Source organism: Ostrea edulis, chromosome 5 (genome assembly GCF_947568905.1).
Source record: "Ostrea edulis chromosome 5, xbOstEdul1.1, whole genome shotgun sequence".
NCBI classification, from domain to species: Eukaryota; Metazoa; Mollusca; class Bivalvia; order Ostreida; family Ostreidae; genus Ostrea; species Ostrea edulis.
In genome coordinates, this window is record NC_079168.1 from 27,726,267 (window position 1) to 27,741,635 (window position 15,369).

The window sequence follows — 15,369 nt, forward strand, 5'->3', positions numbered from 1 at the left end:
AACAAATGACAAAATCATGTTTACTTTTGAAAGTAGAAAGTTTACTACAAAGATACTGCCATACTTTTGACAAAATTTGTCAGAGAAATTGTTCTAAAAATGATGTTTTAGGCTAGATTAAAAAGTATCTCAATGATATAAGGATATGTATATGTACGGTATACAACAATAATGTTATGATCACCATTATACAGAACGTTGGAGATAGGGGTTCCTCAAGATTCTGTTTTATTACATTTCCTGTTTGGTCTGTATATCGGTGATATTAAAACAAGATTTTAAACAATGTACGAAAAGCAGAAGATAACGAACAGTGATCAATCTCATAACTCCAATAAGGAACACAAAATTAAGAGTTGGATAAACACGGATCCCTGGATACACCAGAGGTGGGATCAGGTGACTGATGTAAGCATCCCTTGTAGACTGGTCACACCAGCCGTGAGCCCTATACCTCGATCAGATAAACAGAGTAATTCGTAGTCAAAATCAGTTAGTAAAAAGTGGTATTACAATTGGTATGAAACACGTCACACAGCATTTGACCCAATGACAGGTTGTATTAGCAAATTAGATCGTTATAACGATCATAGAATTAGCGAAGTGCTGATTTTAAACGAGACTGTTCAAACGCCTGTGACACCGGCATGTTTGTCAGTGGCCTGTCTCGATTTAAAACCTGATCATACGCAGAACAAGCTCTTGCGTATCGAATCATTTGAGAGACATAAACACCATACGCAGATGATAATGGAATATTGCAGCATAAATATAACTGTATAGCAAATCGACGATATAGAAGTCACTGGGCTTGTCATAAGGTTGAGTTGTTAGTTTACCGTTAAAATCAATAAAATATCTAAGTACAAAGCAGATGTGGGAGGCTCTAAATGTCGCATTGAAGACCACAGCAAGATATTTGCTCTTTTCATGTAGAAGCTTTTGAATAGATTCTGCCTCGTAAGAATATAAAAACAAATCAGCTAATAAAGAAGCATCACTCGAACCCATGGGAATTCCTACAGACTGTTGGAAGACCTGATCTCCAAAAACTACGACGATAGTGTCTGTGAGAAACTCAAGCATCTTTCTTATATCAACTTCAGAGTACTTGTGCGTAGAATCAGAGTGGTGTTTAGCAAAGTGATTTTTTTAAATGACTGATTGCTAGATACGAATATTTCCTTTTTCCATTATTGTTGAAGAAGCAACTGTCTGTGATGTTTAAAGTCTAGTCTTGATTTATCGTAAGGAATGGCCGTGTTAAGTGTTAAAATGCCATACGCTTTCATGTTGTTGATGAGAAAAAAGTTTTGTGATTTCAAATTTACTAAAGGTTCTTCAGATTTTTTATAATCCACATTTGATTTACACCATTTCTGGCACAATACGTTTGAAGTTTCTCCTTCACAGCTGTTAATATATTCATGAAGAGCAATGATGTTGTCAGTGGAAATGTGATTGGCCCAAATGAAACATTGCCAAAGATCTTAGAGAGAAAAAAATGAAGTATTATCGTCGAGAAATAAATGAAACATTGACAAAGATTTTAGACGTGGATGATAAAGACGTAGACGTTAGGGAAGTGGACTTTAGGGAAATGGACATTAGGGAAGTGGACTTCAGGGAAATGGATAATAGGGAAGTGGACTTCAGGGAAATGGACATTAGGGAAGTGGACATTAGTGAAGTGAATAATAGGGAAATGAACATTAGGGAAGTAGACATTAGTGAAGTGAATATTAGTGTAGTGGACATTAGTGAAGTGGATATTGGGGAAGCGGATATTAGTGAACTGGACATTAGTGAAGTGGACATTAGGGAACTGGACATTAGTGAAGAGAATATTGGGGAAGCGGATATTAGTGAAGTGGACATTAGTGAAATGGACATTAGGGAAATGGACATTAGTGAAGAGAACGTTAGGGAAGTGGACATTAGTTAAGTGAACATTAAGGAATGGATATTAAGGAAGTGGGTATTAGGAAAGTGAACATTAGGGAAGTGGACATTAAGGAATGGATATTGGGGAAATGGGTATTAGGGAAATGGACATTAGTGAAGTGAATAATAGGGAAATGGACATTAGGGAAGTGGACATTAAGGAATGGATATTAGGGAAATGGGTATTAGGGAAATGGACATTAGTGAAGTGAATAATAGGGAAATGGACATTAGGGAAGTGGACATTAGTGAAGTGAATAATAGGGAAATGGACATTAGGGAAGTGGACATTAGTGAAGTGAATAATAGGGAAATGGACATTAGGGAAGTGGACATTAGTGAAGTGAATAATAGGGAAATGGACATTAGGGAAGTGAATAATAGGGAAATGGACATTAGGGAAGTGGACATTAGGGAAGTGAATAATAGGGAAATGGACATTAGGGAAGTGGACATTAGTGAAGTGAATATTAGTGTAGTGGACATTAGGGAAGTGGACATTAGTGAAGTGAATATTAGTGTAGTGGACATTAGGGAAGTGGATATTAGTGAAGTGAATAATAGGGAAATGGACATTAGGGAAGTGGACATTAGTGAAGTGAATAATAGGGAAATGGACATTAGGGAAGTGGACATTAGTGAAGTGAATAATAGGGAAATGGACATTAGGGAAGTGGACATTAGTGAAGTGAATAATAGGGAAATGGACATTAGGGAAGTGAATAATAGGGAAATGGACATTAGGGAAGTGGACATTAGGGAAGTGAACATTAGGGAAGTGGACATTAGAGAAATGGATATTAAGAAGTGGATATAAGGAAAATGAACATTATGTATTACTTTGGTATGTTTTTGTAGATTCTCGTAATTTGTTTATGACGAATATTTGCGTAATTACGTAATCTAGTAGAATTAAACTATTCAATATCATTTTTTATTCTTAGAAGACATGAATGTTCATTAATTTAAGATAACGAACAGTGATCAATCTCATAATTCCCATATACCGCTGCGGTGGCCGAGAGGTTAGAGCGTTCGCCCCGCATGCGGAAGGCCGGGGTTCGAATCACGGCCGCGACAAACCTAAGTCGTTAAAACAGGTAGTGACAGTTCCATCGCCAAACGCTCGGCATCAGGTGTGAATGTCACGGGTCCTCGGAGATGATCTTAAAAACGGATGACCCGTGTCACAGTCGGTGTGGCACGCTAAAGAACCCTCACTGCTCAATGGCCGTAAGCGCCGAGCACAGGCCTAAATTTGAAGCCCTTCACCGGTCTTGGTGACGTCTCCATATGAATGATATATTCTCGAGCGAAACGTTAAGCAAGATACAATCAATCAATCAATCATAATTCCCATAAGGAATACAAAATAAAGAGTTGAGCAGAGGTGGGATCAGGTGCTTAGGAGGAGTACGAATACCCTGTTGACCGGTCACACCCACCCTGATCCTTATGTCTTGATCAGTTAAACGTCAAAATCAGTGTGTAAAGAATCTAATGTAATGATTAATTTGTGCTGACAACAAACAAAACTAGTTGATGCGAATAATTCAAATGTAGATTTTAAGTGCAATAAGGTCAATTTAATACATTGTTTAGTTCAATAATAAGCACTATGACCTGTGTTTGTCTTTTCATTTCATAATTTTCCCTTAAATGTAGAACTTAGAAAGAATTGACAATTCTTAATATTACTAGATTGCACTCCGCAAATATTCATCACATAGAAATTAACCCACCCACCCCCCAAAAAAACCTCTAACCTACAAGAGTTCAAACAGTCAAAAAATACTGTCAGTTTTAAAATTGCATATAAGTTATAATGTCTTGCCTCAAATGTTAAGATGGAACTTTAAAAAAGGGGGTGATCTTTTTATTTTAAGTATAGGTCAAGAAAACAAATTCGGGTAAATTCATATAAAGGTGTTCTATTTGGAAAACTGTACCGACCAAATTAATGAAATTACAACATTTGAGTTAATTCCAAGCCTTTACTACTTGTACAATGTATTATTTAAAATATTAAAATACATATAATTAGATTGGGGATCAACAACTTTTAATTTATTGGGTATTAATTTTTCAGTTGACCTTGCAGAAATTGAAGATATAAATTTCGGAATTCAAATACCAAAAATCGTTGCTCTTACTGAACAGTGGAAAAGAAGGATTCTTACTCCCATTGGGCGGGCTACTGTCATTAAAACCTTGCTTATTCCAAAATTGAATCATTTGTTTATATCACTTCCTACTCCAAAGAAAGAAACAATCTCTTATTTATACAAAATTATTTTTGAATTCCTATGGAAATCTAGTGTAGATAAAGTTAAGAGGTCTGTGATAACACAAGACTATTTATCGGGTGGTATCAAGATGGTTGATATAAGCAACTTTATTACATCATTGAAATGCTCTTGGATTAAAAGGCTTACTAGGTCCAACTGTCAGAAACCATGGATGAATATTTTTTTGGCCATGTATGGAAATGATATTTTAAAGAAATTATATGACTTTGGAGATAGTTTTATTGTGGAACAATTATGTGTTAAAAGCAATGTTTTTTGGAAGGATGTTTTTAATGCTTGGTTTTTTTTATTTGAAGACTAGTCAAAATCTTCCAAATATTAAAAATAATTTTCATAATATTCCAGTGTGGTACAATTCTAATATTAGAATTGCGGGAAAATCTGTGTTTTATGAGAAATGGTATGAAAAGGGGATTAAAGCTGTTCAAGATTTTTTTGATACTGATTGTAACTTCCATACCATAGAAAAATTTCAGTGTTTATACAATCTTCAAGAAGTATGTGTAATGAAATACAATAGCATTATTACTGCAATTTCAAAATATTTAAAATGTCTGTCAATTGATAGACACTCAACCAAACAAAATGTTAATCCATGTATGCCTATATTTTTTGAACCAGTTTTATTACATGAAAGATGTTCTAATATTATTTACAATATTTTAAATGCAAAGAAGATATCCCAACTTCTATGGGCAAGTGGAATACTGAACTATCTTCATATGGAGTAGACGATATTTCAGTGCAAGATGTGTTTAAAATTTGTTTCAAAACATCTAGTGATTCTTCTGTTCAGTGGCTACAGTTTAGAATTTTACATAGAATTCTTCCTGTTGGTTATTATTTGAAAAACATTAGTGTTAAAACAAATGATCTCTGTAGATTTTGTACAAGTAATATTGAAACAATAACACATATTTTTACTTCGTGTAATAAGACCCAAACATTGTGGAGTGAGTTAAGTCTTCATATATATAGAAAAATTTCAGAAAGAATTGGTTTTAATGTGTCAAATATAATATTTGGTGAAATTCCACTGTCTTTAAATAATAAAGCTATAAACTTTATAATTCTATATGCTAAACAATACATATTTATCTGTTTAATGCAGAATAAAGAACCAAATCTTGTTGGATTACTATGTCACTTAAAGTTTAAATATCATGTAGAGAAATATGCTGCAATTCAAACATTTAAAATACATAACTTTGATAAAATATGGATGAAGTGGGAAAATATTTTTGCAATTGATTAATTATTACTACATGTACTTGTTATTATTTTTAGTACATGTATTATTGTTATTATTATTACTTTCACTATTGTACAGCAAGTAACCTAAACCACAGGGAGATTAAAGCATGTATGCATGTATGAAAGGTATGTTTGTGTAAGTGTTTGATGTATTGTATGTAACCAAAAAAATAAATAAATTATAAAAAAAAAAAAAAAATACATATCTCGGTATATAAACATTGATATATGACTTGTGATATATTAGATGATAGATGAAATAGAAACAGTAAAATTATGCAAATTTATAGCGTTTTCATTATACAACTCTTTCGCTACAAAATGTAGTCCTTTCCGAAACGTTTCAAAATTTTAATTGAATTTTTAAAAATCTACTGAATAGGTTTAAGTAACAAATGTATACTATAAACTTTTTTAATTCCATGGGCCTAAAATTTCACTATCTGTTACAACGGTACCACTCGTAAAGGTTTTGATTTCATTATAGGAAAATCTAGTTTTAGATAGATTACGAAAGTATTGGAAGAATTCTAGTATGTTGTTCATTATTATTTTGATTTCGCGGAAAAAAATGATAAATTGTGAACATATTGAAATTAAAATCAACGTGTTAATTTTCCAATCTACAGTTAGATATTATATATTTGGACCATTAGAACTGACGCAGCATCTTGTGCGGTTGTACTGAGGAGCTATTCCCCGTGATACACCTCTCTGATGGTGAGTCATTTCACTTCCATACTGGGCGTGGATAAGACTTCTCTGTAATATGGTCTGATAATGAATACGAAGCTACCTACGATCAGCGGCGAACCAAAATCGATATATAGATCTTGATTTCGTCTAAAACTCTCCCTACAGCTTGCTGTAGAAGGTTAATTTTATTATATGCATGGCATGCCAAGTAATTCAAGACGTGAACTTTATTTTGTGATATTTTTTATCTCACGCAGTTGACGTTTTAATATTTAGAAAATGTTCCAAAAACCGCATATGTATGATTTAGTAAGAAATATATTTACTATAGCATCTACAGTAGGCCTCCTCTAAAATGAAATCTTGTAACATTTTATCTATCTTCAGAATTGTAATTGTGTTATTGTGTTTTATAACATAGTCAAAATAAATTATACAAATTACTATTCCTTGTACAAATGAATATTAATTATGTCTTTATTTTCAAACATTTGTTTAAATGCAGTTTAAGGTTGATCGATCCTCTTGTGATGTCATAGGTTTTTGCAAAATCTTTTTCTATTTAAATTTTGTACATGATTGAAATATATCTTTCAGAGGAACTTTATTCACTGAATAAAATAAAAAAATTTGGTAAACTTTTCATATTGAAAAAGTTTTAATTTTCCATAGATAATCAATTATCTATAATTTTAAAAATGTTTTCAAGGGCAATAACTCCTATGCTGGAATTTCCTCTACTGCATGTCTATGACACAATGATTTCCCTAATATCCACAATTAATTTTTATATATCTTAGAATTACCAGATTTCTTAAACTGTTGACATTTAAAATTTGTCATTTCAACAAGTTTTTATTAATTTTCATCATTCTGTTCAACGAAAATGTGTAAATTTTTTTATGTTGATATATACTTCTGTTTTTGTATGTCTGACATCTTTAAAAGGGTGGCAACATACACATTTTCTTTGGTTATTGATTAGATTAAATTATATTGAGTGGAAATTAATACAGTTTTTCCAGTTTTAACCATTAATATTGATAAGTCACATGAGGATCGACCCACCTTAAATTAGACCTCTGTCATATTGTAAGTTTTGAATTTACTGGGTGGGTGTAGAAAAATGAAAACGAGTACTGTGTACGATAATTTTAGATATATAGTCTGGATCATTTCGACGTTTGTGTATACACCGACTCCCCACAAACGTCGGCGTATACACAAACGTCGGGATGATCCAGACTATCTCAGGCAAAGACAGTGTAAAAGTGCTATAGAATTGTATTTTTTTTTTTTTTTATGAACGCTGTACAAATTATCATTCATAATTCTCCATTCACTGTAAAACTATTTTGCACTTTAATGCAGCTGTTCGTGCTGAAATGACAGTGCATGAATATATAAATTTTTGTTTTGTCTGAACAAAATAGATTAGTGAGAAATATAGCTGCAATAATGTAGCCCAATCCGATTTTTTTTATTCTGACGTTTTCAGGATAAGGCTACAATTCCATAGGATCTCCGTAATGGTACAAAATAATTTTATGAATAACCGATAACTTTGTGTATTAGTCCCAAATGTTGTTTACACCAAAAGGAGTACCAACTTTGTGCTCGGGCATGTCTAATAAAGGTGTTTTTCATTAAATATAATGTACAGCATGCAAAATTCTTCGTCTGCTCCGCCATGCTTGTTATCGCGAGATCTCGTAGGTGGATCTAATGAAAAACCTAAACATTGACAATCAGCGCGAAAATGTAGTTACTCGTGCCACTTTGACAAAGAAAGGAAAATCATATTGTTGCAGAAAGAATTTACACTCTGCTGTTCGGTTTTTAACTTGATATTAAATTCAAACCTTTTCAATACCGACGAAATAGCTTTCGCCTCCATACTTGTCCATTCATGTAAATACTACCTTATATGGCATATGCAAATGACTTGACAGTCGGAAGTTGAAACTTCAGTACATCAAACATGGCGCACAAATATGAATCGAGAAATTGGAATTTATCGAAATTGTTGAAAACGGTAGAATAGAGCCTCACAAATCTTAAGTTGCAGGTTGTAAATGTATATATTGACTAAGAAACATAGAATATCATTTTATTTACGTAAAGAAAGTCAGGAAAAGTTTAGAATGAGCGTAAATGTTGCGGGAGTGATTCACTCTCGCATTTGCACCATTACGGAGATCCTAAGGAGTTGTAGCCCTCTCCCTAAAAAAAAATAAAAAAAAAATAAAAATCAGAGAGGGCTACATTATTGCAGCTATGAGAAATAGTGAAAAGAAAATCGTTACACACGGTAAACCATTTAATTGTAGATTACATTATTACCTAATCTACCAAAAATTGATATGACATATTATACAATTATTCCATGCCTATTAGGCAGAAGGATAATTCGTACCCTCAAGTAGGACCCGCGGTCACCCGAAAGTAGTTCTTATATCTCGAAATAGATGCGCGTAATAATAAATACAGGTAAAACTTTGTCATTGTCGAAGCACAAATCTTTCGGCAGGTAGACATGCTCCAATTTACATTCTGTTATGAATCCTTTTATTAGATTTTTCCACTTTTCTGTGTTTTTCTTATGTTTATTAATTACTACCATTATTATTATCCATCTGTAATGGTCACCCATTGATGTAATGGTCATATAATTGTTACCTCTGGTCACCTTTGATGTAATGGTCATATACGGGTTACGTCTGATCACCATAGATAAAATAATCACATAAAGGTAACATTTGGTCACTCATTGATGTAAATGTCCTATAAGGGTTACCTTTCGTCACCCATTGATGAAATGGTCATAAAAGAATTTCTTCTGGTCACCCATTGATGTAATGATCATATAAGGGTTAGATCTGGTCACCCAATGATGCAAATATCATATAAGGTTACCTCTGGTCACCCTTTGATGTAAATGCCATATAAGGGTTACCTCTGATAACCTTTTGACGTAATGGTCTTCCCACTTGACCGGGAAACAGTTCGTCTCGTGATATGGTAATGGTAAGTCACGTGATGAACTGTTTCACCCTTGCTCATTTTGCGTATGTAACAGGAAGGGAGAAAATACAACGAACCAGACCGGGATTCGAACCCGGGCCCCCTAAATCTCTAGTCAGGTGCTCTACCAACTGAGCTATCTGGCCACCGGTGATTGAATCCTGCTGACCGCTACATTCATCCCTCCTTAAATTGTCTTCGCCTCCGAAGGCACAACCCAGATTTTTTTTAACCTTTGGCAGGACTTAATTTCATCTGCAAATCCAGGGGTGGTCAACGGCACCAAATGTAACAGGAAGGGAAAAAATACAACGGACCAGACCAAGATTTGAACCCGGGCCCATTGAATCTCTAGACAGGTACGTGCTCTACCAATTGAGCTATCTGGTCACCGGCTATCGAACCCGGCTGACCGCTACATGTACATGTACCTTTCTCTGCTGATTAAAGTTGGAAAACAGGGGGAAAATGTATAAATTCTCTGTCGTATCGCCAAAACGAACATTATATTCTCTTTTATAGTTTTGTTTTAGATATACATTGTACAGGCCACAAGGGCTAAGCCCGCTTTGGGCCCGAACTCTGATATCATAGATATAGAAAGGGATCTAACTCTGACCCAGATAAAAAAACCCAACTATCCAATCGCTTCAAATGTCTAAAAATAAAAATCAGAAACTAGGTGCGATATGCGTAATTGAATCGATCGACATTTTAACTGCTTGCATGCCAAATTTCAAGCCATATGTTCTTAAAATAACAGACATATACGTCATCGTTCTCTCGATTTCACGTGTTTGTTTTTACTAGGACATTTACCGGTCACCGGGTGGTTTTTCGCCTATGACAGCAGCGAAATTCATACTAATGTGGAAGATTTCGGAGTTATCAACTAAAATTTCACATCAAATATACGCTACATACTTCATTATACTTTAATAAAGTTCCCTATGTTCGCCTTATCTAGGTCGCTTATTTTACAAAACATCAACTCCTGACTATCTGCCATTTTGAGAAACGCAATAAAGAACAGAAATACCTAAGATTTAAAGAAGGAGAAAATGGGAAAATATAATCTAAATGAAATGAAATAAGCAAAAATAGAAAATTAAGAAAGCCAAAAATTAATGTTTAATTTCCTTTTCAGGGTGCAATATCACAACAATAATGTTTTGAAAATTTTTTAAGGCATTGAAGATTTTGGGTATATCGGGTCTTTAATGCTTTCGTTAAAATGACATTATCTTGTCAACAGTTGATGCTGCTGAGGAAAAATGAGTCGTGTAACGTCTGCGCGAAGAACATGATTAAAGTATGAGAAGTAAGTAGCGTATATTTGATGTAAAATTTAATTGATAACTCCAAAATCTTCCACACTAGTCTGAATTTCGCTGCTGTCAGAGGCGAGAAGCCACCTACGAGTAGACCGGTAGATGTCCTAGTGTAAATAAACACGTGAAATCGAGAGAATTTTTCGGAGAGGAATATCTCTCTTATTTTAAGAACATGTGGCTTGAAATTTGGCATGCAAGTAGTTAATACATTAATCTATTCAAGGAGACTGGCGAATTACTCATGTTGCACCTAGTTTCTGATTTTTTAAAGGCATTTGAAGGGAATGGGTAATTTTTATCTGGGTCAGAGTTAGACCCTTTTCTATATTTATGGTATCACAGAGTTCGGGCCCAAAACGGGCTTAGCCCCTGTGGTACAGGCTAAATATGATTATGAGAAACCTATACTCCTATGTAAAAATCTTTTCGTAATAATATCTACGGCCTCTGACAACAGTTTCCCGGGTCTTCGCCACTACCACGGGTCAATAGTTTCCCGTGTAGGCATGAAATATTGGTATACTGTCGGGGGAAAAAACCCTCTCGTTGCACATTTTTTTAAGCCAATGTGCCAAGGAAACAGTAGTCTTAGATATTCTATGGAATTGCTTAGATCAATTATTTAGTACAGGGCCACTAGAACCAATATCTTTATACAGTTATTTTAAATTTAAAGACATGACCTTGAAAATTATGTGAAATTTTAGAAATTGACATTACTCCTAATACGTCTTTTTAAACTCTCAAATGTGATATCATATTTGTTTTTCATAAATCAAGTGCAAAAAGGTCATCTATTTCCATTACTTCTATTTATTTTATCTGTATTGTTAGAAGACATGATTATGTATTTATTTTATGTAAGGATTGAATTTGTTTTGCTTATATCGTGTTGACATCAACAGACAAATCAAGTTTAATTGAACAAATTTAAAGTGCAAAAAGGTCATGTTTAGAACACTGTAATTCAATAACAAGCATTGCAACCCCAGTTTTTCTTTTCAATTTTCAAATTCTCCAACGTAGAAATTAAAAATACACTTCCCAAAAAGTTTACATTACTCCAAATCTTAGACCTGTGCGAACCTCTTTAACACCCCGAAATTTATGTTATAATTTTTTAAGATAACTATATTCTGCTTACATGGGTAATCATGTTGACAAAAGCAGTTTCATGACAAAGATCATATGGATGTTGTAAAATCTAGCTTGATCAAACCTTATGAAAATAAAATTATATGAAAATGTTATGTGTAGTGAATCTGAATTCGTCCTTAGGTCTGTTAAATCATCATACCTAGAAAGACACGTCATCCTTGGTGAAGGTCGTTGCTTCAAATTTCTCAAACATTGCACGATATAAAATATCCATGGGTAATCATATCATAAATGATAATGCAATCGTGATAAAGCAGCAATGTTAAGGCAATCAGAGATTTCGGATTTATGAATACAATGATGGAGCAGAAATTTTTGTTGGAATGTTTTACTTTTAGACCAGTTCAATATTTCACATAGACCCGCTATCATATTACCTAAAAGTTAAATCTTCCCGCGGGCATCCATCATCGGAACCCCACGTGATATGTAAACATGCACAGTTGTTATTTATTCAAAGCTCTGTATTCCAGCAATTTTCAATACTCGGCACTGTTGTGTTGAAATGTAAGATGTTTAAAAGTATTCTTATGTATTTCAAATCAATGCCTTTCAATATCTTTTTTGTTTGCATTATTTTGTTATGCTAATAATAATAATTATATTGTGTATGTCATATTATAAGATCAGAAGGACCCAATTGGAAGTAAGCCACATGGCTTTCATGGGTTATCCTTGGCATAGGCATATACATTAATTTATTTCACTGTGCTCTTAAAGTCAAATAGCTGTTAAAATTTACCCTTCTGTCTTATGTATTTAACAACTTTTGTTTTAACTATGTGTTCCTCTGTGATGTTGTCTTGTATTTATATTGTAATGTGTGCCTATTCCTAAATAAATAAACTAAACTAATGGAGTGGCGGAGACATGGACCAAAACTTATGTACACTCTTCTCGTTAAAACTTCCTAGTAGATAATAAGCAAAATTACCGAACATGGGTTTTATATAATTGCTAGCTAGTTGTTTTTTGGTGTTTTTTTTTTTTTTTTTTTTCCTTTACCAGCTTTTCTATGTGTCAAAGAATATTAATTCGTTAGGCGTTTTGTCAGATTGACAATGAGTTTCTATGCCGCGTTTTCATCCGCATTCGTTCACTTCCGATGTACATGTAATAAGTAAAATTACTGAAGAACTGTTTGTATTGTTAGCTTTCGTACCACGCTTTTTGAATAATCATTCTGCGGGATTGACAATGAACCAATATACCCGTTCTTATCCACAAATTTAAGGGTTGTTGCAAATAGTAGTTACTGTATTATATGTGAAATGTTCGTAACACATTGTTTACATCAAACTATTGTTTCAATATTCTAAATATTCATGAAATCAGATTACTTGAACCTTCCAGATATATCATAACTCATTTTTTTTCTTTATCGCTCATGCATCTGACATAATATATAGGATGAAAATCCAGTAACATGTTCATTGATTTTGTCTTCGATATCTTTACCAGTTGTATTGTTAGTCATTTCCTCATGAATGCGATGCAGATGTGAACAATGTCCCTAGTATTAAAAAAAGTTCTCAGTTAGTGCAGCAGTTATATGACAAAGTGACAACAATCCCCATCCTCCGATCCAATATTAGTGGTATCTAAATAATAAATATCTCTTGGAGGGAGGGAGTGGGCTTGATACTGCAACAACGGTTGGACACCACCCGGGATATTCAAACACAGATATTTCTGGGTACCAGCTAAAATTTTCATGATAAATCTTATCTTCAGCGGATGTGCAAAATGGAAGATTTTTGGATGTTTAATTGATACACTTCAAATTACGCTATACCAGTATTCCGGTCTGAGAAAATTAGCAACGGTTTGAATTCATGTTTGATTTTGTAAATTTATTGATGTTCAGCAGATTTAAAAACAAAACGTGCGCACGCGCACGTACACCACACATGCCAAAAATTGGTTTACATTCAATAGTAGATTGTTAACTGTATATCATCACAGTGAAGCTCGTTCAATCCAGACACCACTGGTTCCATGGAACATATCTTGCTGATTAGACAGCGTTTTAAATTATGAGAATTGTCTCCAAGAGTCCACAAATAAACAAGATTTCGGAATATACACAACATCCGGATTAAGCAAGTAATTGATATTGGTAGTTATCACGGGTATTTAGTGGTATTTGTAATGAAATTCAAGGTAAAAACAGCGAAGGGACAAATGAAATCTCTTAAGTATAAGAGTCCTTATTTTGTATCCCAAGTGTAGCCCCAAAACAATATTCCGGTTTCTTCTGTATAGAACCGACATATTGATCTACAATTATCTTCATATGTGTCCGAGAGTTTAGTTCAGGGTTGTAAACGCCCAAACAATAATCGGATTTGTCTACAGGGCTCTAAAGAGGACGGATGGTCAATAGGTCATTAAACAGGACGGATTGGTCAAAAGGTATCTATAAAGGACGGATTGGTCAAAAGGTCACCAAGAAAAACCACGCACCCTAGAAGTGCAGCAGACATTTCATGTTCAGTATGTTTCATTTCTGCAGAAAGCGTCATCACTGCAGAATATTTAATTATCTAACCGTAAAGAAATTTACAATGCCGCCTATCAGGAAAGTATAGGTCAATGTGCAGCATCTGAAACCTTCTAGTGCATCTCCACATAATACAAAAAGATTATTTTTACTCTCCCTTAATATCAATGACAAGAAAATGTGACGGGCGGAGTCGAAGAGACAGACGAACAAACGTGGATAACAATATAATCGAACCTTTTTTTTAATGCGGGTATTCATTATATGTATACATGTATATGATCACCCCAATACTTCAGTGTAGTTGATATGTTGCGATTCCAGAAATAAAGCTGTCGAGGCGATACTGAACGATGCATTAGCATTTTTATTGCAAGATAAATTCTCATATACATGTTCAATTGGAATCAAATTCAACAAGAGGCCCATGGTCAGTAGTGCTCACATAATGTTCTTTGCCCATACAAAGGTAAGCGCAGTGGTGACCGGGAGGTCGTGAGTTCGAGCCCTAACTATCATGTTTTCGCCGCATCAAACCAAAGACGGTAAAATAGGAAGTAAAATTGCTTGGCATTTAGAAATGAATACCACAGGCCCTGCGGATAAAACTTTAAAAGTTCTGGCAGGTGTTGCCACATCAATGCTCCCTCTCTGCTAAGGCTGTGAGCGCCACATTTTTATCACTCTGTCCACAGCTGGTGACACCTCCACGGTGGTGAATCGCGTGACTTTGGCATGACCTATTTAATTACCCGGGAAAATGACGAAGAAATGGTGGTTGGAAAGTTTTTGACTGAAAACAAAACACCGTGTCAATGTTTTCTGCTACCATTTTAGTAAAGATTTGTTTCTGAGAAAATCCTTCAAATGTTGATAGAAATTATGTGACAGTTCGTTATTGATAAAGGTGCTACTTATTCGTTTGAATTTTCCTTTGTGTTGATTTCGTCGTCATTTTTCCAGGTAGTAGGTCATGCCAAAGTCACGTGATTCGCCACCGTGATATCAGTACGAGTGAACAATTCTAGATGGGACGTAAAACAACAAGGTCGAGACTTATATAACCTTTACCTTTGATATCTGACCTTGACATGACTACATCATTAACATCTGGTGTCCTTGGCATATAATCTGGTAATCTATACAA

At 34.3% G+C, this 15,369-nt stretch overlaps 1 protein-coding gene across 1 annotated transcript; it reads left to right on the plus strand.

Annotated features, from left to right (window-relative positions):
- Positions 1 to 1,504: 1,504 nt before the first annotated feature.
- On the plus strand, positions 1,505 to 1,945 carry LOC125651236 (uncharacterized). Its single transcript, XM_048879817.1, has one exon. The coding sequence runs from the start codon at positions 1,505 to 1,507 to the stop codon at positions 1,943 to 1,945; it is 441 nt and encodes a 146-aa protein (XP_048735774.1).
- The last annotated feature ends 13,424 nt before the right edge of the window (positions 1,946 to 15,369 follow it).

Coding starts and splice junctions, on each gene's coding strand:
- LOC125651236 (XM_048879817.1), top strand. CDS start 1,505: ATGAAGTATTATCGTCGAGAAATAAATGAAACATTGACAAAGATTTTA.